Source organism: Fusarium tjaetaba (assembly GCF_013396195.1).
Source record: "Fusarium tjaetaba strain NRRL 66243 chromosome Unknown NRRL66243_c0000205, whole genome shotgun sequence".
Taxonomy (NCBI): Eukaryota; Fungi; Ascomycota; class Sordariomycetes; order Hypocreales; family Nectriaceae; genus Fusarium; species Fusarium tjaetaba.
This window is the reverse complement of record NW_023501401.1, coordinates 1734-28559: the sequence shown is the minus strand read 5'-3', so window position 1 is coordinate 28559 and position 26826 is coordinate 1734. Positions and strand designations below refer to the sequence as shown.

Here is a 26826-nt window from a genome sequence, read left to right as displayed (position 1 = left end):
CATGAATTAAGAACAAGAACAAGAACAAGAACAAGAACAAGATTTATTAGCATTAGATGGCGCGTGGTAGTGGATACCTATGAGATCCGCTAGAGCATGGAAATGGGGTCTCGGCCCAAACTTGAAGAATAACTGCCGTTGCTTCCGAAGACAAATGAGGAGAAATAATGCCCAAACAAGTGTTGGGAGAGCCAGAGATTGCTATATTGGGTGCTGAAACTGTCATTTTGAGTATAGCCAGAGTCTTTCCAGACGTCTCAAGATGATGCTTACCTAGGTAGACATGAAGCCCCCACGCTCAATCGTCAGTGATCAGACATTCAACAACCATTAGAGATAGTCCTTCCACTGACTTTTCCCTCCACCTTTCAAGCATCCATCACAGTTCACAGCGGCCGCACGTCGTCCCATCATCCATAACCCATGAATATGTAGGCAGCCTACCAATCGACTCCTGCTCAACTTCCCCTCACGGGTGGGGAGATCCAGGGACCGTTGGACGGTTGGAGGCGCTTCAGCAGGGATGTCAAAGTTCAAGGTCGCACTGCCGAAGGATTGAGTTCATCCCAAATCGAAGGATTACGACGATCATGGCGACATCCAGGTTTCAACACTTGGTCCTATAATAAAAAAGACGCATCACGAGGCATTCTTGAGGATGCAAACTGTTGTGTTGCATAGGGCTGAGGGGGTCGAGGCTGGATGATTATGCCTTGATGGGTTGCATTGCATTGTAGTGAAGCATTGCCACTATCTTGAAGCAAATGGCGCACATTGATGCCCAAATGTGCACTGCTTTACCTTGATGGTTGCTCATCGAGTCTTCGGTCAGGTCGTTTTTGTATCACCTTTCGCCGTGTGCGACACTACAGCCCAGTGTTCATTGATGGTTATTGATGTTGGACCCGTGTTGCTGACATGCCCGATTACAGCCGGAGCTAAAGGTGAGCAAGTCCTGCAGATCTACGGAGTACCGGCATATGGATGCCGCTATACGAACGCCGGGCATTATTACCATCCTGCCAATCCTTCAGACCTCACATTGTCGCTCGGCGTCGAGCGGGGTGAACGTCAACCGGTGTTATACCACCCCGGCCATTAGCCTCACATCTCACCGCACATGGAACAGTTGGCACGATCCGTTGGTTCATATCTTTGGCATTAACTCATTAAGCCATCATGGCTAATAATACACATTGCTCCATCCTGTCCGCACAGCAGACATCCATTTAAGCGCGCTCACTCGCAACCTGCTCAGCCTTAACAGGCTCTCTATCCTCCGCACCAGGATAATCCACCGCATTCTCACCACCCTTTCCACGATAGTTCGTAGGATGATCCCGGTCCGCACCCATATCATGAATAGGATCAGAGGGATTCGCACCAACACCCGTAAGACCAGAGCGATCCTTCTTCTCTTTGCCGTGGAGCTCCTGGCTCGTCTGTCCAGCGGCAGGCTTGCCTAGACCGGTGTGCACATCAGCTGATGTAGCGCCTCCGAGAGTCGCGGAGGCAGACACGCCGCCTGAGGCACCGGAGGCTTGCGCGGGGACTTCGGTCTCGGGGTTGGGCTGGAAGGTGTTCTCGGGGGGTGCTGTGCCGGCGGGGTGTTGCTCGGCGTGGAACTCGGGGACGGCGTCGTTGCCAACGAGAACTCCGGGCTTGTGCTGGTAGGTGTGAGTATGATGTATCATGGAGAGAGTATGGCTATGACGATTGACTTACGCCCTTGGTTGTGAGGGGCTCAGCGGGAGCGACCTTGCTTCGGAACTCACCCTGTTGGGGAGTAGCAGACTCGGGGTTCATAGACATGATGGTTGTGTTGTTTGTGGAGTGTTTTGAAGGTAAGTGTTCAATTGAGTTTTTTGGGACTTTGTGTATGATCAAAGAAGAATTATGAGAATGAAGAGGATAAAAGTCTTGTCTTACACGCTGTAAGGCTACAACATATAAAGCATCGTGATACTACATCTACACAAGTATGATGTCAACATCTTCATCGTCGCCATGACATCACATTGCACATTGCACGAGATCCAAACATCATCAATACAATCTACATCGTGTCTGTCAAAGAAACCACTGTATATCTACTCTGTTCAAGGCGAAATCGATCGATAAAGATATTCGGTGGGTGAGATATGTGGAGCGGACGTCGGAGGTTTGCTCCGCGTGAGAGCTCGTTGGTTGGTGTTGTGGAGGAGGGCCCTTGTATACAACGTCATATGTCCTTGGCTTGTAGGGAAACGGGCGAGTTTTCCGTGTATGCTTATTTGTTGTACTGTGTGATGCCGGGTTTGAGGATGAAGATGGGAGGATTTGCTTGAAGGCTAGCTAGTCTAGGTGGTGTTGATGGGAGAGCCGGTCACATGAGCGGGTTTCTTCAAGATCTTGGGCGAATAGATCGTTAGGAAGGGTCGCGTATTGTGTTTCCTTGTCCTTTGGGTCGGCGCATGATCTAGATCTTGTTGTAGATCGGAAGAGGCTATTGTGATTGGGGGTTTGTACGTTCATGATACTTAAATTGGTGTTGCTGACCGCTAGCCAATTAGAACAAGCTTCTTGCAACGACATCAATTAATCTAGAACATCTGTGATGATATTGGGATATAGGTTTGAAGTGTTTCTCATCATATTAGATCACGATGCACATATACCCTCCATGTTCTTAAGTATACTGCAAGAGTGTTGTGCATGTTCCGGTACTCAGGCCTCGGAGAGACGCTGGGAGGATGCGATTCGTCCAACTACATGTCATCCAGGCCCTACCATGCTTTAATCCGGCTGCTTCTTTCCATGAGAAGTCACGACATCTGTTGTAAGGTCTTATGCTCTAAGTATAGAGTCCACAAGCTGTCATTAGGCGACGTCTTGGAGACGAGGATGACCAAGCGGCGTGTACGAGAGCGCTGTAGAAGAATCAGCAACTAATTCCATTCAAGGCAAAGGCAATTCAATGTACTGTTCTCTTCGTGTAGTAGGCTTAAAGCCGCTTATCAAGGCTAGCAAGCGTCCATTGACTGATGCGAGCATTGAGAAATAGAGATGATGTACTGGGAACGCCCTTGCATATAGTATCCTATGCGCAATGGCTGCCTCACCAATGTCTGAAGATACCTATACGACAGACCCAAATAGGTTTGCGACATGCCTTGAGAAGACTTGTGGTGCCTCCGAAAATAGAAGGCGCAACGGTCACGGTAATGGTATGGCTTCACTGCCTTCGAAGCTCGGCCTCTAATCGGGCATGACAATGAAGAGAGTCGCGAATGTACTCAGCAGCACACATTAAGCGGAGAACCCAATTGAAACCTCTCAACTAAGTGACACAAAAAATATTATTTCACCAGGCTGGTGTTGTTTCGCCCACTTGCACTGAACTTCATGATGTTGTTCTAATTGAAGTAACTTACCCTGCATCGTTCAGCAGCGCCACCACAAGTACTCATAACGTCTAAAGCAAAGCCAGTCAGCCAGTTCAAGCAAGCCCCTCAGCTGTCAAGGGATGCAATATTGAGTACTTTGACGTCAATGCAAGACATTTTGCAATTTGTGCACCTCTGGCTTGCGCCTTGATGATGATGTACATATTGATCGTGTAACGTTCCACGACAGCCTCTCGAGCAGCTGAATCGCGATCAAGACTCAACATCTAAATCAAGGGATGGATTCCGTCCCCAACCGGAGATGGCTTTCTCTCGAACTTCGGTCTCAGAAATAGGGGTCTCGACCTTGACATTCCTCGAAATGTCATTTCCTTTTTTTAAGCCTCAAGGGTCCGTGGCTAATTCCCTATTCAGCCACCAGCGACCGGTTTAAGTCACGAGCATACCACCAATTCAGCCTTAAAGCGAACAGCTGCAGTTCAATTTGCTGACAGGTCCGGCGCTGAGACCATTTAATTGTTAGGCGTCTTTCTGCTGACAGGGAACCAGAAATTGGCCTTGGCCAAATCTTGTGGGGTTTTTGCCATAAATCGTCGATGAGCAGTTAGCGAATTCTTATCGGCTGAAGCACAGAGCTTTTTGATCGACCAACAGTGTCGCATTAAAAGCCTCTCAGGCTAGAGAGGATCGCCGATAAACAAACAGTGTCGCACCAGGGAGACAGCAAAACTGGGAAGAATACCGGGTCACAAAGGATCCTTTAATCTGCGAATTGTGGTACATAAACAAGATAACAAAGAGAGAAGAATTTTCTGTGATTAGATTCGTGAAAATAACAGTTGGAAGCTGGTTATTATGATGGCGTGTTGGTGGTAGCTGTGCCGCTGGTGATTATGAGGACGATAAATTAATATTATGGCGACGCCACATGTCGAGACCCGTCTTGCATCAATCAATTGCGGCTGTCATCTTGGCTGCATTCATCTCCAGCCTCATGACTTTCAGACATTTCTGTTTCTGTTTCTGTTTGTTTTGGTTGATCGATCACTGGATAGTCACAGCTGAATTCTCAGTGATTCTTATCATCTCTCTCTCCCTTCTCTGTAACCCTCGAGGTTCCATGTTGATCGTCAATTGACAGGCTAAAGTCGCATTTTACAGGGGGATCTAATCGAGACCCAACTGTGCCATGCTCGTACAGAACTGACCCTCGTTCGCTTGTTTGAGTTTTACGATGAGGCCATTGTTTAGTAAATTAAGAATTGATTGATTGGGGGTTTACGTGGTCATTCCTGTATAATACGAAGTTGGTGAGCTTGGGAATAAACGGCGATTAAACTAGAACAAAGAAGTTGGCCCTGGACTGAGACAGTTTCCGAATATAGATCAAGGTTCTGAGGACGCGCAACGCACGCATCCATCCATTGGAGTCAGCTTGACCAAGTCAAGACAAGTTCAACCCCGTGTTGATGATCTCACACACCACTAGTTGGGTGGCTAGAGGATTTTCCAACCTCGTGTCTGCCGTTGCACCCGTTTTGGAGGAGGCTGTGCATGAACTGGTGATTCTTGTAATTATTTGCAATTGTTATTGTTTGCAAGTCGAATATACAATGTCAATTAGAATCATTTCTGTTAATTTGCAATACAATATCTACTCGTATTATCGACGTGGTAAAATACTCTTGGCCCTGGTTCCAGAACATCTGCGTCACGGGTCCCGCCTTGGCCGGAAAGCTAGGGGCCGGTTGCCGGGGAGTCCAGGGCGGAACATCCGCTAAAATGGGAAATTCCAGGTTATCGGTCCGCATCCGGTGTGCCTACCTGCCCCCTCATTCGCTCCTTCTAACTGGGCCGTTACAGCTGTAACAGCGATTCACTGACTTTGATTTGGCTTGACTCTCTCTTGGCTGAGCTCTTTCTACTCTTGTCCTCGTCACTCCATCTTTTTTTCCCTCTATCGCAATAACAAGGCAGAAAGAAAAGACTCGCTCGGGTCGGTCGGTCTCTTTATTTCCACTCGCTCGCTCAGTTCCTTGCGCTTCTCCAACTCTCTCGTTTCAACTGCAAATTATATCTCGCCGATTGATCCACCTTCTTCTAAAGCGATCCCCTTGAGGCGGCGCGCCCGCTGCTGGCATCATCGATCCTCTTGGCACTGCCTGCTCTCGAGTTGTTGCAGCCAACCTACCTTATCGCTATCTTTCATCAGTGTCACACTGCTTGAACAGTGCCTGCTCCTCCGCCTGGATCCAGATTTAATATCCAACCATTACCCACAATGCCGAACTACCACGGGGATCCCTACGAGAGCGAACCGCTCGACTCTCATAATCGCTACGATTCCTCTCCCCGAAGACCCATCCCTCCTCCCCATAGTTATTCACCTTCGGCTGCCCACTACGACGCCCCCCCGAGATCAAACCATCCAAGCGCACATCCCGATTCTTCCTACAGCCGTGTGCAAGGTGGCTACGACGATTATTCCTCTCACGGTCGCCCAGTATCGCCTTCGCCGTACGCAGGATCCGCAGGATCTGCTGGATACGACAGCCCTCGTCGACCATCGCCTCAACAAAACGACCACGGTTATTACGGCAACCAAGGCTACAATAACTACGGAGGTGGCGGCGGCGCACATATGGGGTATGATCACCCAAACTCCCATACTACACCGGGCGCAGACAATTTTGGAATGTCGGCATCTGGTGGTATGACAGGAATCGCTGTGAACGTTGCTGACCGTAATCCTCGCTATAGCGGAATAGGCGCAATGGAACAATCCAACTTGCCTCCGCCTCCATCGCGGACTCAGCAAAACCCTTATGGCGGAAATGGCGGTTACGGTTACGGTTACGATTCTCCCCGCGGGCCACCATCGGCTGCGGCGTCTCACTTCAACGGTAGCGATCCCTACATAGATAACCCGTACCCCGGATATACGAACTCGCGGCACGGGAGCGACAATCTTGGTGTAGTGAATCCTAATGAGATCATCGACGATGGAGACGACGGGCTTGTGTATGGAAAGAGCCAAAGGAACTCAATGCTTAGCCTTTCCAATTCCGACCGTGCGAAGAGGGGTGCTTCTGCAACCGCTGCTGCAGTTGGAGGTGGTGCGGCTGCTGGCGGCCTTTTGGGTGGACGAGGTCAGTATTCGTCTGCCAAGTGTGCGCATTTGCTAATTAGGTCCAGGCGGAAGCTACGAGATGAATGCACGGGAAAAGCCTTACGGTTATGGCTCAGACGATAGGGACACTGGGAGGAGCAAGAGGTGCAAGTGGCTCATCATCGTCGTGGTGTTCCTCGTCATTGTCGGCGCCATCGTTGGTGGTGTCGTTGGTAGTATGGTGAACAATGGCAAGCACGACGATAGCACGTCGAGTACTTCGGGAGAGTCAGCTAAGGACGACACCAAGAAGAACGGCGATCTTGGCAAAAACAGCGCAGAGATCAAGGAACTTCTCAACAATCCCGACCTCCACAGAGTCTTTCCCGGAATGGACTACACCCCTCTCAACTCGCAGTATCCCGACTGTATGCATAACCCGCCTTCTCAGAACAACATCACACGCGACGTGGCCATTCTGGGTCAGCTTACCAACAAGATTCGATTGTACGGAACCGATTGCAACCAGACGCAGATGTTGATTCACGCTATCGATCGATTGGAACTCAAGGATACCAAGATCTGGATGGGTGTATGGCTCGACAGTAACGAGACAACCAACGATCGACAGATGTCACAGATGTGGGACATCCTGGATGAGTATGGTGATGATCCTTTTGAGGGTATCATCATTGCCAACGAAATTCTCTACCGTAAGGAGATGAACATCACCACATTGGCCAACATCTTGGACGAAACCCGCACGAAGCTCGACAAGAAGGGCCTCAAGCTCCCCGTTGCCACCTCGGATTTGGGCGACGACTGGACATCTGAGCTTGCGACGGACAGTGACTATATCATGGCCAACATCCATCCCTTCTTTGCCGGGGTGACGGCATCCGAGGCTGCCGCATGGACCTCTAACTTCTGGAAGACTAACAATGGAGATTACTGGAAGACGGACACGAAGAAGAACATCATCTCGGAGACAGGCTGGCCTACTGGAGGCGGCACCAACTGTGGCTCAGCCACGACATGTACTGAGGGATCGGTTGCTGGCGTTGACGAGCTCAACACCTTCATGGGAGATTGGGTTTGCCAATCTCTCAAGAACGGTACCAACTATTTCTGGTTTGAAGCATTTGATGAGCCTTGGAAGGAGAGGTACAACACCAAGGGTAAGGCATGGGAAGACAAATGGGGTCTTTTGACATCCGACCGCGAGCTCAAGAAGGGAGTCAAGATTCCCGACTGCGACGGCAAGACGATCCAGGACTATAGCATGTTTTCCTCATAAACGACTCGATGCATTCACGGCATTGCTCAGCAGCGATTGATGTCTGAGTTGACGTCAGCTCTGCAGATGCGAGGACATGCATTGGATATATAACCATCATCACCTCAACACTCAGCATTAATGTCTTATCACGGACCGGAGTTACGGAGTATCAGGGAAAACAGGTAAAATGTTATGCCCTTCATGTGTTTTTTATGTGTTTCGGATACGCCTGGCACGATTGTTTTGTAGACGATGGAAATGGAAGGCTGGCTTATTTATTGTAACGATTCGCATTGCATTGCGAGAGTATATAGTTTATGGAGGAACGCAGGACAAACAATACAAGTATTGGCTCAAAGACTGATGCGCGATTAACGTGTCATGTGAAGTGTTGATGTTTGTTGCAATGAATTGATCATTATTGATCATTGATGTACCTAACTAATGGGTATCTTGCCCGTAGGCGCTGCATATTCGTTTCGTCGTCAGTCGTTACAAGCTAAATGGCCAAGCAAGGTGTATATAACGTGCTTCGATGCGCCCGTCCCAAGCACTCATCCCACGCAATCGCCCAAGTCCTTATTCCCAGCAACCATGGCATTAACCAGCTTCATGAAAACTCCTCATTTCTTTCTCCCAGCGCAAAACCGACTCCATGTCCTCCATCGCAACCCTCAGCTTCCAGGGTGATACGTTCCATCACCATCCTCATCCATTCCCTGCGACTGACTTCTAGGCGTGAGAGGTCTCTGGTGCGGATAGGCGACGGCGGACAAGCCCTCGATCCCTTCGACGGGGTAGTGGAACATGCCTGGAGGGACGGAGGCCGACTTTCTCATGTCGGCGTTCATCATGTCGATTGTTCCAGCTTTGTACATGTCGCGCTCACGAGTGACCCTGTCGAGTCTGTGTTCGAGAGTGGCGATTCGTCTGGCGTACTCCCGGAGGGTGTTGATGACTTTGTTCATGTCATCTCGGAGCTCCTCGGTACTGTCGCAGGTGAAGTCAAACTCTGGCGGAGAGAGGCGAGCTCGGGGCTGGGGCACGACGGGGAGTGGTGCCTGGGTGATGTTGTACGGAACTGCATTTCCATTGAAGGGGCCTGGGTTCGCAGGATACATGTTCTGGGGCGCACTGAACGCAGGGCCATTGTTCACAAACGGCATCGGGTTGTGAGCTGGGGCTGGAGCAGCCATACGAGCAGTTGCGAGAAGGCGACCGGTGACTTCGCGCTGAAGATGAAGGGTCACCATGGCGTCGATGTCAGTTCCGCAGTCGACCTTGCCGAGTTTCTGTCTACAGATCGTTAGTCTTAGCTAAATAGTAGAGGAGAGACGGCTACCTCTTGCGCATGAGAATGTCACATGCAGCTTCGAGAACAGAGCGCTTGAGTCTTTCGTCGGCGTAGATGTACTCGGGCTTGCGAGTTGCGCGATCGCAGACCTGCCAGAGGGCCTGGTACTCTGCCTCCCGGGCGGCTCTGTCAAGCTTTGACTCCATCTTGATTGAGTTGTTGGTCTAAGATTGTAGAATATTTGTAGAATGTTTGATGTAATTGACTGAGATGTGTAAGTTGGATGAAGGATGACGAGAAGAGACGGAATTTATGAGTAGGAGATTGAAGAGGCTGTGAATCACTGAGCGATGCGCCTTTAGACGAGACTTGCAAAAGGGAGTCGATTGTTTAGGAGATGTTATGGCGGGTTAGAGGATAAGACGGAAGTTTTGAGGAGAGGAAGGGAAGAAATGAGAAATTGGGTAAATGTTAGTGGAGAAGAGGAGGATGTTAGAGGACTTTTGGGAGTGGATTGAAGAGATGTGATGAATTGAGATGAACTTGACAAAGAGAGGAATTGGATAAACTTACTGGAATGGTAAAGATCTTGAAGATAAAGGTGCGCGACGAGGTTGATGCTGGTGTAGACGTAGATGCAGACGTTGGTTGTTAGTGGTCGAGTTGAAGATGTTGAGTTGAGAAGGTTGATGCAAGGTCGAGGTGAGGAAGAAGGGTTGTGATGAAGTCGATGAGGAAGAATAAGTGACTGGATCAAAGAAAAATCTGAAAGGTAGAAGTAAATGATCGCGACAGTTGAGTTGAAGACTGGAGCCAATATCGGATGTTGGGACTGATGTTGGAAGAAGAGAAGTCAGAAGAGAAGACGAAGGTTGTGAGATGGGGACGAAGGGGTAACTTGAAGTAGGTGAAGAAGAGAAAGGAAATGTCGAGGAAGAAGTTGAAAGGTCCAAAGAGAATCGTCGCGACAACACAATTGAAGGGCAAGGTCAAGGTCTGAAGTTGGGATGTTGAGACTGATGATGTTTGAAGAATCCGGACGCGAGGGTGAAGGTCGCGGGATGAGGATGCAGAGTGGAATTGAAGTAGAGAACGAATAGAAATGAATGGATCAAGGAAGAAGCTGAAAGACTAAAAGTAAATGATTGCGACAACAGAATTGAAGTGCAAGGTCAAATTGTGAAGATGTCGAGTACTGATGGTGATGTTGGAAGAAGTATGAAGAGGTAATGAAGCGCCAAGTCGAAGCTGATGAAGAAGAGAATCGAAACCGTGAAGAGAGACTTACGAGTTAAGAAGAAAAGGATCGCGACAACAGAATTGAAGAGTGAGAGCCAGCTACGAAGATGCTCACTACCTCAGAGATTGGTGATGGTGTTGGATGAGGTTAGAAGAGAAGGCGAAGATCGTGAGATGAGGCCGAGAGAAGATCGAAGAGACTGGAGACATTGGAAATCACAACGCGATATATGATTGCTACAGGAGAGCATGCCTAAAGGAATTGAGCACAAGAAAAGAAGCCCATCAGAGTGCAGCGCACAGTCTTCGCAGTCACTAGCAACTAAAGCCCAAGATGCAGACCATGGCCAGACATGAACAAACACTCGTCAATTAACAATTACCAGCAACAATTAATTAATAGTAGTAGCCTCAAGCTTCTTCACCAACTCCTGCTCCTCCTCCCCCTCACTCCCATTCTTCTCATCCCCATCCTCAATCTCAACCTCCTCAATCACAATCCCCTTCCCTTTACCCTTAACATCACCCTCCTCAGGCTTAGGCTTCCAGTAGATACTCGTCGTAGAGAACGCACAGTCCAGTCTCTCCTGGGGAAAAGCACAGCGTTCATATAACTTGTGCATTCTCTCCACGTTCTCGATGTGTTCGTCTGCAAAGATGCTGTTCCCAATTAGCATCACTCTATCTCAGCTTCAGGGCATGACTTACTCTCCCCAATCTTCATAGCTGGTTCCGACAAACAGCGCGGGGAGTTCAACCTCCAGCGCATCGTTGTAGACAGGTCTGTAGAGATGAACGCCGAAGAAGAGGGTCTTCGCATCAACCATCTGCGTACCCTTCGGATCCTCAAGAACAGTATGACCGATATTCTCAAGAAACTGTTTGTCGGAGGCGCTGAAAGCTGGGTCTTGGAAGAACGTCTCAATCTTGCCACCCGTGATTTTCTCTGCTCAAATCAGCACCGTTCACTAAAAAGCCATCAAGGTAGTAGATGTACCTAGTTCTTCAACCATGATCTCAAAAGCCGCAAGTTGCGCAAACGTGGATCTCTTGCCATCGAGATTGAGCCCGTCATTCGGATCAAATGTCCCGACACCGAGATGAACAGCTTTGTCAATCTCTGTCAAATGCGACGCTTTCGCTTTGACAAGTTCACGGAGACGGGGACAGGAGTAGGCTTCGTCCTCCCATCGCTTGCGATGCTGCTTGTAATCGCTCTCCAGATCCTCGGGCGTTCTCAAACCTTCTGTCTGGGGCTTGACGTGTCTGGAGGAGTGAGATACGGTGTTGGATCGTCTGTTCTTGCGGCCCTTGCGCACGACTCTTGTCCAGTCTGAAGAATCCTGTGATGAAGACATTGTGAAGGTAAATCTTTGAATGCAAACTCAAAGTAAAAAAATAAAATAAAGGATTAAAAGAAAAATGAAGTGAGATGATGGAATGAATTAAAGCGCTTGCGTAAAAGATGGGGAATAATGGTGAGATGGTCACTTATAGTGAGTCTCTCAATGAAGAATGTCGTGAAGATTGAGATTTCGAGACTCCACAGGGCTCGGTGAAGTTCGGTGAAGAACAAGGTGAGTTTTGAGATCTTAGTGGCGTTTTGAGTTTCAATGCTTAAAAAAACGATGGGGAATAAAACTCCGACTGGTTCTGTCTCTTAACTCCCCTTATATAACTCAGCGACCGACATGATTGCTATTTTTCTGTGAGAGATTAGTTATTATCGTCATTTGCTGTCGCTTGCCATGTCACAGATTGAAGGAAGACATCCCGTAAGGCAAGGCAAGGCACATGCATGATTTGAGGTCCAACAAGCACAAGTCTCTCGCCGAAAATGCAACGATAGCACAGAGTACAGAGAATAGCCAATCAGGGGTCGTAGTGATAAGAGCATCAGCTTACGGTAGTGTCTGCGTCTGTGCTTCGTGTGTGTCTGGCGAGGATGGATGTGACCATGGCATGGATCTTGGCGTCTACGCGGCATTCTCACCCCGAGCCTCAACCTTTTTTACTGAATGTCAAAGAGTATCATCAGATCAAAACGCGGCTACGAATCGTTCATCGGCTCTCCTGATCCGATCTTCTCATCAAGTGAGTCGACCTCTGCCCGTCCCTTTTTTCCTCCTCATTAACCGGCATATCCCATCACCAACCCCCGCCCCTCTACCCCATTCACTTTTGTATTCTATTGGTTGGTGCCTCAGATAAGTCTAGCGCCAGCGCTTAAAACATCTCCAGTCACAGCCCAGAAACGCCCTGTAGCCCTGTAAATCACTCATCCCGCTGATCCCATTGGGCGTGTGTTCCCGTTCTGCAGCAGGGGTCACACCCTCCAAGATGCATCGTCAACGGCCTCTTACTGGGCCATCACATCTGTACTTGGTCCTGGGCGGCTGCAAAAGATGGCCACCGAGCGGAGTGCTGAGTGCGTTGCCTTAAGACCAGAACTTGCGGCCTCCTCTCCCTCTTCCTTTTTCTCCGAAGAAGTTTCTCATAAAATCGTTGGTTCGTGAAAATTTAAATGTTCGAGGCTGAGCCTTGTTCTTGTTCTTTGTCTGTTTGCTAGAGTATCACCACAATACTACGAGATATACACCGCAATCATGAGGACGTCAGCATTCATCTCGGTCCTCCTCGCGACTATCGTGTCAGCACACAGCGTGATTACCTATCCCGGCTGGCGAGGAAACAACCTCATCACCAACGCAACATTTCCCTACGGCATGCAATGGATCTACCCATGTACGTCCTCCTCTCCTCTTGACCATATCAACACCAATTAACATCGTCAGGCGGCGGTCACAATGTCACGACAAACAGAACATACTGGCCCACAAGAGGCGGCGCTGTCGCTTTCCAGCCCGGCTGGTTCCGTGGCCACGAGACAGCCTTCGCCTACGTGAACATGGGCTTTGGCGACGAAGGTCCTGACGGCGGCCCTGCAAACATGACACAGCCCGTCGTCCCTATGTTCCAGATCCTCGGTCCCACCAACAATCCCTTCCCAGGAACAATCTGTCTTCCTCAGGTGCCTCTGCCCAAGAACACGACTGTAAAGGCAGGCGACAAGGCTACAATCCAAGTTGTAGAACTAGCTGTTCACGGTGCAGCTCTGTACTCTGTACGTTCATTCACCTCCGAAGTTTGCAGGGAAGAAAGACTAACATCTGTAGTGCGTCGACATCATCTTTGCTGAACCAGGAGACAAACGAATCGCCGAAGTTAACGAGACAAACTGCTTCAACTCCACCGACATCGGCTTCGCAGAGATCTACACCATCACGACCAAAGCATCCGGCTCCGACGCCTACGTTAGCGAATCCGGCGCGACACAAACACTGCGCCAGCTGAACCTCGCAGGCTGGCTACCGCTCGTGGCAGCCGGTGCATATGCCCTGTTTGCGTGATTGATGAGACGAGATAACCGATACGAAAAGAAATTTGTACAAAGCATAATGACTGGCGTTTTTTTACGGTCGGGGAATTTGGCATATCCCTGGATTGATTTGATACTATTATTTTTATATCCCTTCATTTATTTTTATAATGCTGCGGTTTGTCCTGGGGGGACTGAGATATCGCACGTGGTATATGGTGTTGGAGGAGCTTTATCTGCTTCATTCATTTGAGACACCGCGTAGAATGAGAATCTACGACTTTTCAAGTTCATAAATTGTGCTATCCATGTAACAAATGATCGCTAGGATGAGATGTCAAGTTTTAGAGTGAGATGAATTAAGACGATGCTTCACGATTGAGATCAATTGACAGACCCCTCACAACGCCAGACATCACTCTCACCACAAAGCCATTGCGTATCAAGGTATCAAATTCGTCTACCGCTGATTCTATGTATTTATTTATCTTCTAATTCCGTACATCCGTCGTTCCACGTCAAGAATAACCCGTCTTGGCGCTGCAACGGCCTGCATACCCATCACCATCATATCACATTCACGGAGCGACCTTAGCGCACTCGGCCGTGACAGACTTGACACGCTCCTCTGAGCTTCGTCCAACAGCACTCTGAATCCACCCCTTGATACCGAGATTAGCCGCCTCCGCCTTTGATGCGGAGAGCAGTGTGCCCAGCGCCACCAGGGCGCGGTATAAAACCTCTGAGTCTGTTTGACCATCGCGGGAAAGGATCGTCCCGAGAAGGATAGCGAGACGGCGACGCTGGTCGGGTGTGAGGAGACGCTCGCGATGGACGAGCACTGAGAGGTTGATTGCTGCGGTTGTGGCAGCGATGAGGACGTTGCGGTTGAACGGCCCGATGGGTTCCGAGGAGACACCAACGATGCGCTCCAGGAACGAAATGGCTTCGTCCGATTGAGCACTAACAATCGAGCGGCCATTTGCGGTGGAGAAGATGTTGGCGAGGGTACGCAGACCCATCATGGCAGCGTTCTCATTGGGAGTTTCGTCCTTGGGGAGAGAGGACGCGAAAGCAAGGTCAAGAAGGGAGCCAGCGGTAGGGTCAGAGTATTGAGCGACGAGAGGGTACTTCGCGACACAGCGAAGGAGATCAAGACCGGCAAGACGGTCTGAGTAGGGCCATTGTGTAAGAATGCGGACAAGAAGAGGCAGGGCTGTTTGTGGAACGGGTTTGTTAGACTCAAGCGCGGCGCGCAGCTCTGACAGCACAGATTCATCGGATGGGTTCAAGGCCGCGTCTTTGCGACCCGACGAGATCATGTTCTTGTTGACAGTCAAGATTTTGTTGAAGATGGCTGGAACTGTCAGTGATTGAATAAAAGCACAGAGACAAGAAATTACCTTCGTATTTGGCTGCTGTAATACTGAGATAGTCCTTCTGAGGGAGCACCTTGGGCTGGGTGCTCTCACCAGGTCGGTATCGCGACTCAGTTCCTAGAGGATCAGGTCCACTTGGCTCTGAAGTCTGACCAAGAGTGGCTCCCTTGGTGTTTTCGGTAATAAAGTTGGCTACGTTGTCAAGATACGAGAGCGGTAGCTCATTGTCGCCCAAGAACTTGGTGGCTCGCTCGTAAGGGTTCTCAGAGAGGTTGTAAGGGAGCTTCAGAGGAGGCTTGCCATCCTCAATATCGACATCAAAGACGTAGTCATACATCTTTCCTTGGTACTCAACCTTTTTGCCAGTACTGGCGACAGCATCAACGACAGTACCGACGTTGATCCATTGCTGTTGGCTCACTGACCACGTATGAGCAGTAACATTTCCGTTATCCTCCTTGATCATCTGAACCTGTCCCTCCTTCGTACCCGCCTTACTGGTCAGGAACTCAGGGCCAGGGAGCTTCTCCTTGTTGACACCCCCGACCTGCTGCTGAGGGATCGATGACGCCTTGACAGACTCTTCAAACTCCTTGAGTGTCGCTTGGTCGGCAGTACGGTCGGGACTTCGTGTAAAGACGCGGGCAATGCTGTCGCTGGCACCCGTAACGATGTCGCCGGTCTCGGGGTTCGCAGCGACGGTCCATACCGAAATGGCGGGATGTGTGATTGTCTGTACACATTCGGTACCCTTCCATACCCTGACGGTACGATCTTCTCCCGAACTGACCAGCTCACCTGTCGGGAGACTGGCCAAACAGTAAACAAAGCTTTCGTGTCCATGCAGCTCGGCAACTTGTTGACCATTCAGCTTCCACAGGCGGATTGTTCCGTCGTTGCTTGCGCTCGCAATGTCTGCACCACTGGGGTGACCGTTGGGTACACGACAGAGGGCGCGGACAACGTCAGGTGTGTGTATGGTAGAGCTTGGCGACACCTCACCGGCGGTGGATTGCCGCAGATCAAAGATACGGATGCTCTTGTCGGCACAGCCAGTCACTACTGTGTGATCATCGAATGCAACAACGCTCCAGACGGCCATGCTTTCGTGGCCGCTCAACGAGAGCTCTGTTTCCCATTTCTGAGGGCTCCATACCCGCGCCTGGCCATCCCAGCCGCCTGATACCAAGTATTTGCCGTCGGGTGAGACATCGAGCGTGCAAACGTTGTGAGAATGGCCGATCAAGAGGCGTTCGGCGTTATCGGAGCTGGAAGCTTTGGGGGACTTGACTTCGATGATTGTATCCTTGCCACCAGAGACAACGTAGCCATCTGGGTGCTCACTGGACGGAGGGAAGAAGGAGATGGAGTTGACGTATTCGGAACCACGGCTGACCAGGGTTGCGTCGAAGTTCGGGGGAGATGCTTGGGTGCGGCGCCATATGCGGACGCTGCAATCGCGGGAGGCGGTTAAGACGGTATCGGGAGAGGGGAAGGTTGCGGCTCGAACCTATCGATCCGTTAGTGTTTCGAGATGCAGAGAAAAGTCGCCTAATAATGCCTACATCGGATTCGTGCCCGACCAATTGCGCCGACAGCTTGAAGTCGGTCATTTTCCTGGAGGATGGTTTGATGGATGGATGATGAGAGTACGTGACACTGCTGAATGCAGTGGAGGGGGGGAGCTTGATGAATGACTGGACGGACGATGATGCAACAGGGTCAAGAAAGAGAAACGACCAGCTATCTCTCTAAGCAAGGGTAACGCCAACGACAAAAAAGGATGAATCACGGGGAGTATGAAGGGGTTGTATCGTCAAAAAGTCATCAAGGGAACCGGAGGAACGTGACAAATCGTAGACTAGAGTTGATCGCTGGTCAGTAATGGAAGCTGATCGATTGATTGCCCCTTCCCGTCGTCGGATCTGTCCTGTCCAGCTTAAGCCACAGCTCAATGCGTCACTAAGCATCAGCCACCTCCACTTGGCCGGGCATAAAGTGTCGCTCAGGCTTGGATGCTGTGAACTCTCGGGCATTATTGCTTCGCATTTAAGCATACATTAAAAAAGCTAAAATTAGATTGCTGCAGATATCGTAAGTCATTGTTATACCTTTATGGTGATACTGCTTTAGTAGAAGTCGGGCAGAGATGTTGAGGGGACTCAGGAGAGAGCTGTATGTATATATGAGAGTCGGACTCCGGTCCTTTTCTCAACACTGCACACTGAATCAAAAGGAACCTCACACACTCAGTCACCTTTGGACTCCCCTCTCTCTGTCTCACGAATAATTCCTTGTCCTCTACATCAATAACTTTGTCTCTCAAGTCAAGTCAAGATATTGCAGCCCCCAATTATACCCCGCTTTGTGGCGGTGCCCACCAGAAAGAAGGACCCCGTCGTGTAACCCCGCCTTGAGGCTGCCAGAAAACTCAGGACCTCTATCTTGAGAGATAAAAATACACAGACAGCTTTAGTTCAAATTTGGGTGTTCTCTACTGACTCTATTTTGGCATCCTCCTCTCAAGCATCAAACTTTCTTGCTCCCTTAGGCCCGCTGCTCAAGTTGGGCAAGCGTGACCCTGTCATTTTGGTTGCGCGCCGCTGTTTCCTTCCCTGTCCAACCTGTTTCGTCCTCCCCGTCTTCGCAAATATTTGGCAAATCCATCACCGCCCTCCTTTCCTCTCTCTCTCTCCTCTCCTCTCCTCTCCTTTCTCTTCGCAAGGGGGTTCGCTTTGGGGGCAACATTCACGCTTTCTTGAACCTCACGGCACGACCCCATAAAATCACGACCTTAACGTTCCTCTTCTCCATCTCTTTCCTTCAAGTTTTGGGCCCATCATCGCCATTTGCTCGAGAAAGACGCTCCACACTTCTGCGACGGCACGCGACAAGCTCTGCCACGAGTCACGATCCGAACCACTCTTAACGACGCATACGACTGTTACGGCCTCTCTCATTTCCAATTTTGACATCCTCGATTAATATCGGGCATCTCGCTACTCTCTAGACCGACATCGAATACTACAGCTGGCCGCAATTGGCTAGATTCCATCAACAAACCGATTCCCCGCTTGTCTTCGCTTCTCTATACTGTCGCAATGGCTTCCGAACCTCGACAATACCATCCTCTGACCTGCCACGGTCATTCCCGACCTGTTCCCCATATCGCCTTCTCTGGCTTCGAGAAGGAAACTGAGAAGGAGATCGAGAGGAAGACCGACAGCTTCTTTCTGATCTCTGCCTGCAAAGGTGCGTCCATGTCTTGTGTCAACAGAGCGCATATTGACATGATACAGATGGCAACCCTATGCTTCGGAACGGCATGACTGGCGATTGGTAGGTCCCTGTCCACCGGATCTGGTAGCTCCTCTGACTTGCATAGGATCGGCACTTTCATCGGTCACAAGGGTGCTGTTTGGCAAGCTAGACTGAGCCCCGATACCTGCAGCGCAGCGACTGCATCGGCCGATTTCACAGCGTGAGTATTCTCCCCCACAAAACACAACACCGCTGACATTTGCATAGCAAAATTTGGGATACCTACTCGGGCGAGTTGCTCTATACGCTTCAACACGATCACATTGTCCGTGCGATTGCCTACCCTCCCGACAACTCGGACCTTATCGCGACCGGCGGTTTCGAGAAGAAGCTGCGCATTTTTGATCTATCGGAGCTGTCTTCTACTGGATCCCCTACTACAATCCCCGCCTCCGCTGGCTTCGAGATCGGCGAAGGCGTTCATACCGGTTCGATCAAGTTCATTTGCTGGACCCAGGACCCTAACATTGTTGTGACCGCATCCGACAAGACAATCCGATGGCTCGACCTGCCTAGCCGGGCCTGCATTCGACACGAAGTTCTTGATGGAGACATCAAGTCTTGCGAGATGGTGTCACTGGATTCCCAGTATGCCTCGCCTAGTGACATTGGCGGTGGATTACCCGTTCTCGCTGTCGCTGCTGGAAAGACGGCGTACTTCTGGGGTGGTCGCAATGCCATGGATGAGCTCAAGCGCTTTCCTCTGAGCTACACCATCGCTAGTGTTGCGCTCGATCTCAAGGGTCGCAAGCTAGTTGTCGGTGAGGAGCCTGGCACATGGGCCAAGGTTATCCGATACGACGATGGAAAGGAGCTCGACGTACACAAAGGACATCACGGACCTATCTGGTCAATTGCATTCTCGCCCGATGGCAAGATGTATGCTACAGGATCGGAGGATGGTACCATCAAGCTTTGGAAGAATTGTGAGGGCTTCTACGGGCTCTGGCGTGGAGGCGGAGAGAGAGTCGCAGAATAGGAACGCAGACTGATCTCTACATCCACGGACAATTTGGAGGCTGACGCCAAGTCTGAGGTCTCGTTTACTACAAAGGGTAGTAAGCGTGACATGAGCACTCGCGCGAGTCTTAGACGCTCGTGCAAAACTGGGAGCAGCGAGCAGTCGTACCGAACCGGCAGTCCTCTTGGCTACCTGCACGACGATTGGCGCCCCTGGCGATCAACTGTTTAATGTCGGAGTTTGTTGACAGATGATACACGTATTTTTGAAGGGAGATTGAGAAGTTTTCTATGTTAGACACGACACAGTTTAGTGGAGATGGCCTCAGAGGCCGATGATGCGGGCAACAGATTAAGTATCTATCTACAGACGCTCTAATACAATAGTGTATTCTCAGCTGTCTATCTATCCAGCCCGTCCAGTCAATCCCAACGCCTTAATTCCACCTGACTCTAATCCCGCCGTCCAAGTAGTCTGTCTATGTACTCTCTATTTAAGAAAGCTCATCTTGTCTACCTAGCCACAGTTAGTCAGTCTCTATTCTACGACCAAGATCCCAATTTAGGGGGCGCATAATTAGCATTGCCCAAAGAAACTTACCAGAAAAAGATCATTCACAAACGTGGACAACTTCTACTTCTGCAGCTTACCAGGGACACGCCTACGAGGGGCACATCTACTTGGATGCTCGCTTCTTGGACTCGCGCATGGCGAGGCGGTCAGCCTCTACAACCCGTCGGTCGAGCTCATATTGGTATGTACGCTCGTAGGGGGTTTGGCGGTTGGCGCCGCTGTCATCGAACTCGCTGAGGACGTTGCGAGACTTCACAACGACGCTCCATGGATCGTCCTTCACAGTGGGGATGAGCTCCCAAGGCTCGACGGCATCCTCAGGCTGGATGACCACGGGCTCCTTCTGTTCCGGCTCCTTTTCTTCATCGGCGGGGCCCTTGATAAGGGCGGTTACTTTCTTCACCAGCATGGAGAACATGGTTGGCTTTGTGCACTCCTCAGGACACTCGAAGGATAGATCGAAGGGTTGGCGATAGTGTCGGTGGTCTTGGTGATCGGGGTGGCGTAGAAGGTTGTCGTGTAGGGCGTTTCAGCGCAGGTGTGTAGGCTGATGTCGGTAGTTGAAGATTCCTTGAGGTGTCGTAGAAGTTGTGATGTTGGGGGTTCAAAGATGGGTGTGAGTTGGTGTCAGTTGCTGATCTCAAGGAAGTCCGGGTGAAAGTGATGTCGAGGATGACTGAGGAAAGGAATGAGAGTCGAGTTTGGCGGGAGAAATGAAGAATATATACGGCCAACTTCGAGGGGATGCTGCCGCCGTCGAGAGATCTCTTGTTCCACTGGCACTGGCGAGGTTCGTCGAACAGCCAGCATGTCCCTCTGTCCATGCCAGCCGATACACCCGTTCAACTGGAAACCGCAGTGGCAGCGCCGTCGCCAAGCTGTCAGCCTAATTTATCCAACGGCGCGAATACAGGAGATTATCCTGTTCGCGCGCATTGAGCTCGAGTTCCTCTCTCAAAGTGCGAGTGTTGTCGCTGTTCGGGAGATCACCATCGAGTTCATCATGATCGATGAACTCCCACTCCTCACCGGTCTCAGCATCTGTGATAGTGATGCTGGGGTTGCTGCAGAGCTGGTACTTGGGCTTCTGCGCCTTGAGATGCTGCTTGGGAGTCTTGGAGAGGGTTGACAAGAGTGTGCTTTTGAGGCTGGACATGACGCGCGATGCTTTCTTGGTGACCTTGCGGCTGGCGTCGGAGGGAGATGTGAGTTTGAAAATGACTACGATGGTGTTTTGTTGTCGAAATACTAGGAGTTGGTGATGTTGATGGTGGTGCTGGGTTTGGCAATCGAGACACTTTTCGCTGGATGCTTGGGGAGCAAACAGAAGACTAGGCAGCGGAGGAGGATTGAGGAGAGAAAGAAGAGACTGCCTAGGAATTGAATGAAAAAAGATGTGCATTTATCCTAAGTTTTGAGAGTGAATCAACGTCTACGGCGATTGTTCTCGATTAGTTCACTGATTCAGGCTGCTTGTGCGCAAGCACTGGCAACTGTCACAGAGGGATTGACAAGCCGGAGAGCTCTACAATTAGCTTGATAAGGATCTAGAAGGCAATTTGAACCTCCGAGACAATGATAGATAAGCCTTTGATCATGATGGTGGTCTAGGGCTGTTCAATTGAACATCGCTGCTGAGGGCGGCTGTTCCCCGACCACAGTTTGTCGCAGCAGAACAGCTGAGATGAGCCGCGCGCTCGTGGACATACTCAAATGGACCCAGCGACACAGGAAATTGCACTTATCAGGTCAAAAGAGCTGTCGTTGGGCGTGCGCGATTGAGTGGCTCGATGAGGTTGGCTGACGATTGACCACCGGAACAAGAGCAGCGACATTACAACATGGCACTTTTTTGGACTGATTCGCTCCAATGACCACCCATACGGATAATGAGGACCCCAGATTGTGTACTAACCAGTCTATCTCCATATATTTGATGTTAAGTCGCAGTCATGGACAGTCTTGTAGCATCGGAGAGAGTCTCAAGGCGAACCTCAGTTTGCTGCAACAGGACATCGGAGATGAGCAGTAGCCACTTAGACATGACCTCATGGACCGAGCGACAAAAGGTATGCTAAGTGCTGAGCCAAAAGAACCTTCCTTCATCGTGAAGGATAGAGTGTCCCGATGATGAAGGTGGATGATTGGCGATTGTGCAGCAAGATGGTGAGCGAGGACACCACAACAAGCGCCCCAATTACACTGTTTCATCTTCATAAACGGTGAGAGACATGAAAAAGAGTCCTCGAGTGAATATGGGCAGTTGATCTCATTAGCTCTGTTGTTTGGGATGGCAGCGTTGACCAATGTCGCAGCATCAGTGAGAACGCTGTCGCGGGCCTCAGCCTGGCACAACAGAACATTCAAGATGAGCTGAATATCCTTGTACATGCTCTAATAGATTAAGCGACAGGTCTTGGATCAAAACTAAGTCAATCGAGCTTTGTTCGTACGAGCAATGTGTCTCGACGGTGATGGTAGACCACCGACGGTTGCCTGCAGAAGGACCAGCGGCGACACCGCAACAGACGTTTCAATTGACTAGTCTCCCGTCAGTGAGCATAAATATACATAATGAGAGTCACTTAACCTAGGACAGGTAAGTTAATCTCAATAAATCTGATGTTGGGCCCTTGAGACGTGGTGACCTAGAGTGGTGATCAGTCTCGCGACATCGGCAAGATGAATACAGCAATTCCTGGCAACAGAACGATCGAGATGGGCTGGAGTACCCTTGGACGCACTCTAATGGGGCGAGAGATACCTTTTACGGTGGTAGTTAAGCAACAGAGCCTTTAATTGTTGTCGTTCGACATGGTGCTTTGACGGACACGATTGAGCATCACGTCGAGAACAACGAGCGAGGACATCACAACAAGGCGCACAATGGAACATACCCATTTCAATGAGTTTTAAAAGACACAAGTTGGTCTAGTAATTTTGATACTGAGCACTGTATCTTAATAGATCCTTGTTGGGGTTCAATGTGCAGGCGCTGGCAATCTCATAGAATGATGTCGGAGAGCTCAGCAATGACAATACCATATCGCATGGCAACAAAGCAATTGAGATGAACTGTGATCTTTCGTACATATTAATTTGAGCCGCGAGATATCATTTAATGCGAAAGCTGGGCCAATAGAGCCTTTGTTCGACATGAACAGACATGCTACTTCGACGGTCGATCGGCCATTGGGAAATTGACGAGCGACGGCATCACAACATGACCTCCAAAGGGCTGTACTCACTCTGGCGAGCTTCTAAGTATGTGCATTTGGATGCCTAGTTAGGCTATGAGAGTTAAATCTCAATCTATCTGATGCTAGGGTCGTCGGGCGCGGTAATGGCAGTCTTGGCCAGTTGATGTCAACGAGAATGGCATCGCGGAACATAGCGTGGAGAAGATACTGAGCAGTATGGACATCAGAACATCGATCAGACATATACTAGTAAGCTGTGCGATAAAGACTATTATTAAAGATGAGTTACTAGAGCTTTTGTTCGGCGTGGGAAGGCATGCTGCTTCGATGGTTGAATGACGATTGCGTACAAGGACGAGCGACGACATCACACAAGTCGCCCAATGGACTATTACCACTCAAGTGAGCTTCGACACACGCACAATTAATCAATTACCTAGGAAATGAGAATTTAGTCTCAAGATATTCGATGTTGGGGTTGTCGCGCGCGAAAACGGCAGTCTTCGGCCAGTCCCAATGTCACCGAGAATGGTATCGCGGAACTCAGCGTGGAGATGGCAGATGAACGATATAGAAGGATAAAAGTCGCTCGGGCATGCTCTAGTAAGCCTTGCGATACAGAATATCGCAAAACTAGGGTCAATGGAGCCTTTGTTTGGCATGAAAAGACATGCTGTCTGGATGATTGATTGACAATCGTGTACACAACAGCTTCACGAGAAGAATTGGGGTTGACAAAACTCATCGCAATAAGCGTGAATGCATCTAAAATCGATCTATCAGTTAGTTTCTGAGTGTTATACACCGTTTTGATTATTTCTGAGCCCGTTCGACGCGACAACAGCCGTCTGGATCAGTCTCGCGGCGAACGTTGCGGACCTCGATTGGGAGACGGCCACGATTCATGGCAACAGCACAATCTAGATGTTCAGAGATATGCTGACCATCTTGTACTAGGCCATGCGACATAGGGTATCGCAGAAGCGAAGTCAATAGAGCGTTTGTTGGAGGCGGGCGATGCTTCGATGGTCAATCGACGAACGCGCAGCGAGACGACGCGACACCACAACAGGACATTCCAATCGTCGTACCTTTCTCTAGAGAGCCTTCAATACCTTTTTATGGGACTACAGATTGGTGTACGTACACTCTATCTCCTTGCCTTCCTTCCTATGGACATCAAGCAGCGAGTGACTCGTAATGAGAGAGCCATCGGAGAGACGCATCACATCGTATCGTATCACATCGCACGGCAGTAGACTTGCTTTTATAGATCATGCGAAACGTCCTCTATTGGTCCCATCGAGATCTTAGCCTTGTCAAGTCGCATGCGGCTCTGCGACTGCACTGTCACGTTGATCACGACAGCGCTGTCGCTGTCGGCAACACTTATCTACCTCACGACAAGGAACGCTGACTCAGACCGAGTATCTCTATGGGCCTACATGAAGTCGCAATCAATTGAATATTCTCAAGATGCTTATTTTGGTCGCAAATGCGACTTGTGGCTCTGCGACGATGCCCTCGTCTACTCATGTCGCGATTGAACCAGCTTGTCAAGCCTTCTTCATAGGGCATGACGGACCAAACATCAGTGAAAACTCACATTAATGAGCCTCAAGTGATTCTCTCGAGGTTCTAACCTGTCTAAATTGTAATCGCGATGCCTATTTCTTCAAGAGTGCTCTTGTCCTGTATGTCCGGTCACGAACAGCGCCATGGTGATGATTGAACCAACTCACCGACACTTTCATCTCACGATGTCAACTGCTAGACAAACCGTACTAAGAGACTTGGGTCAATTAGAATTAAATTGATGCTTCTAGAATTTCCATTTTGCAGGGTCATATCGGAGGTATGCGGCTCTGCGATAATGTCCTCATGTTGAATGGCGATTCGCAATTGAATCAGTCCTCCGATGATCACCTCACTTCATCTCACTCCACCTCATTCGCACCGCGTTGAATCCGTATGATATGAGAAGTCACCGGTTAAAGTTTAATTTTTACTTTATTCCCTATCATTAAATCTCAATTACCGACTCACAATCCGATATCGTTGCGTTTCGGCTCCCGTGTCGGCCGGGACGGAGCCGGACTTCAAGCTCAATCACCAACTGTCAACGACCAACACGAAGATACGAAGTGCGACAGTAGTAGAACTCAATTCCTTCAATCTGAGACCGCTAAAAAAGAACCACCGTGTCTAAGAATCCCCGCCTCTTCCGGCGTCGCAATCGTCAACCAGCGAGAGCACGAGTTTCACGCATGCACACATCCAAAAGAGATAAGAATAGCCAGCCGCCTCCACTCTGTCAGAACCTCTAGCGCACAATGCCATGTGGGAAAACGCCAAGATCTTCCATTCGACCTTTAATATCACCGGATCCGTTGACGGTGGATCAAAACTCATATCAATCTCACACAATCATTCAATGAGATTGTGCCTCGTGCCAATTAACTTCACCGGATTCTCCCAGATCCCAGATCCCAAAGATTAAAATCGCGGCTCCGAGTTGTCCGGTCCATGGTGTCAAGACCGAAGAACAAGAAAAATCTTACACATGGCTTAGGCATCTTTAGACGTTTGCGTCTGGAACGGGCTACGACCGGGTTGAATCTTGGCTACGAATCAAGTAAATCTCAACTCATTGCTAGATTGGCGAGCTGAAGGCACCGTGTAGCCCAAAGCAGAAGGGAAGTATGTCGATCGGTGGGCAGTGCGGGATGTTACAGTAGCGGACGAGTTGCCAGTGAGATTCGGCAAACAAAGAGAGGGAGAGGGAGATCCTGCAGCGATGTCTTGGCTAAAATGAAGAGGGGGTCAACTAAAGCAGTGAAGGATGCACTGGGCATATCATGTCGATGCACGTAAAGCAGGGAACGAAAAAGGATGTGATGAGAAAAAGACCTTTTGTCGCAAACGCAAATGCAAGAAGGAATAGGGTGGCTGCTTAAATTACAGTCTTCGTTTGTATTTTATGAGACATCATGTTTTCTCGGTGTTGGTGTCACATTCTGAACCATCCGGGGTCGAACACGAATTGAGGGGAAAGCTAAAAAGAGGGCAGAGGCAGAGGCCTCAAGCAAACGGCCAACGCCAACACCAACGTTGAGGTCTCAGCGTAGCATTCACTCAATTAGAGACAGATAATAAAGAGAAAGGAATGTCTCGAGTTACAGCACATGAACGCCACAGCGGAACAACACAGCACAACACAACACAACACAACGTTTGACAAGGAAATGAACGAAAACGACACCCTCGTGAATTTGGGGATCAAAGCTTGTAGCTCATGTGGAGACAAGACGAGACGAGAGAAAAGAGGACAGAGCTTCTCTTCCCCGCCCGGCCGAGCGAGCACCAACTGAAGCATGAGCTTATGCAGGGGTCCATTTACTGTGTGTAGCCAGCTTCAATTGAGTAAAGACGAAATAGCTTCAGGTCGTACAAAAGAGCTTGGGTGACATCACTCCCCCTCGAACGATTGAGGGGAAATGACAAGGAGTTAATGAGGAAAAGGAAAGAGTCGTGATGATCGTGTTGCGATTTACAGGGCACGGACACCGGACGCTGCCGCAATCGAACCAAGAAATGTGACAGACGAGATTAACTCAGATTGAGTCACTATACTACGTAGGTGAAGGGGACGGGTTGAGATGAAATGTCAGCGCTTGTGAAGCAATTGCCGTAAAAAGAAAATAAA

General features: G+C 49.7%; 9 protein-coding genes across 9 annotated transcripts; 3 read left to right on the top strand and 6 right to left on the bottom strand.

Annotated features, from left to right (window-relative positions):
- Positions 1-1229: 1229 nt before the first annotated feature.
- On the bottom strand, positions 1230-1812 carry FTJAE_9155 (uncharacterized protein; the record flags this gene model as incomplete). The annotated part of the gene is made up of 2 exons (XM_037356046.1): positions 1230-1667; positions 1726-1812. 2 exons carry the CDS (start codon positions 1810-1812, stop codon positions 1230-1232), a joined length of 525 nt encoding a protein of 174 aa, XP_037203782.1.
- Positions 1813-5667: 3855 nt separating this feature from the next.
- FTJAE_9154 (murein transglycosylase) lies at positions 5668-7792 on the top strand (the record flags this gene model as incomplete). Its single annotated transcript, XM_037356045.1, has 2 exons — positions 5668-6535; positions 6582-7792. The coding sequence occupies 2 exons, from the start codon at positions 5668-5670 to the stop codon at positions 7790-7792; spliced, it is 2079 nt and encodes a 692-aa protein (XP_037203781.1).
- Positions 7793-8448: 656 nt separating this feature from the next.
- Positions 8449-9274, bottom strand: FTJAE_9153 (uncharacterized protein; the record flags this gene model as incomplete). The annotated part of the gene is made up of 2 exons (XM_037356044.1): positions 8449-9070; positions 9117-9274. 2 exons carry the CDS (start codon positions 9272-9274, stop codon positions 8449-8451), a joined length of 780 nt encoding a protein of 259 aa, XP_037203780.1.
- A 1425-nt stretch (positions 9275-10699) lies between these two features.
- On the bottom strand, positions 10700-11665 carry FTJAE_9152 (sensitivity to red light reduced srr1; the record flags this gene model as incomplete). The annotated part of the gene is made up of 3 exons (XM_037356043.1): positions 10700-10967; positions 11016-11253; positions 11305-11665. The coding sequence occupies 3 exons, from the start codon at positions 11663-11665 to the stop codon at positions 10700-10702; spliced, it is 867 nt and encodes a 288-aa protein (XP_037203779.1).
- Positions 11666-12913: 1248 nt separating this feature from the next.
- On the top strand, positions 12914-13717 carry FTJAE_9151 (gpi anchored protein; the record flags this gene model as incomplete). The annotated part of the gene is made up of 3 exons (XM_037356042.1): positions 12914-13052; positions 13103-13431; positions 13484-13717. The coding sequence occupies 3 exons, from the start codon at positions 12914-12916 to the stop codon at positions 13715-13717; spliced, it is 702 nt and encodes a 233-aa protein (XP_037203778.1).
- A 547-nt stretch (positions 13718-14264) lies between these two features.
- FTJAE_9150 (ubiquitin homeostasis lub1) lies at positions 14265-16678 on the bottom strand (the record flags this gene model as incomplete). The annotated part of the gene is made up of 3 exons (XM_037356041.1): positions 14265-15043; positions 15090-16575; positions 16631-16678. 3 exons carry the CDS (start codon positions 16676-16678, stop codon positions 14265-14267), a joined length of 2313 nt encoding a protein of 770 aa, XP_037203777.1.
- A 1488-nt stretch (positions 16679-18166) lies between these two features.
- Positions 18167-19365, top strand: FTJAE_9149 (UNR-interacting STRAP (serine-threonine kinase receptor-associated); the record flags this gene model as incomplete). Its single annotated transcript, XM_037356039.1, has 4 exons — positions 18167-18317; positions 18365-18404; positions 18451-18546; positions 18594-19365. The coding sequence occupies 4 exons, from the start codon at positions 18167-18169 to the stop codon at positions 19363-19365; spliced, it is 1059 nt and encodes a 352-aa protein (XP_037203776.1).
- A 658-nt stretch (positions 19366-20023) lies between these two features.
- FTJAE_9148 (uncharacterized protein) lies at positions 20024-20338 on the bottom strand (the record flags this gene model as incomplete). The annotated part of the gene is made up of 1 exon (XM_037356038.1): positions 20024-20338. One exon carries the CDS (start codon positions 20336-20338, stop codon positions 20024-20026), a length of 315 nt encoding a protein of 104 aa, XP_037203775.1.
- A 19-nt stretch (positions 20339-20357) lies between these two features.
- Positions 20358-21076, bottom strand: FTJAE_9147 (uncharacterized protein; the record flags this gene model as incomplete). The annotated part of the gene is made up of 2 exons (XM_037356037.1): positions 20358-20736; positions 20832-21076. The coding sequence occupies 2 exons, from the start codon at positions 21074-21076 to the stop codon at positions 20358-20360; spliced, it is 624 nt and encodes a 207-aa protein (XP_037203774.1).
- Between the last annotated feature and the right edge of the window lie 5750 nt (positions 21077-26826).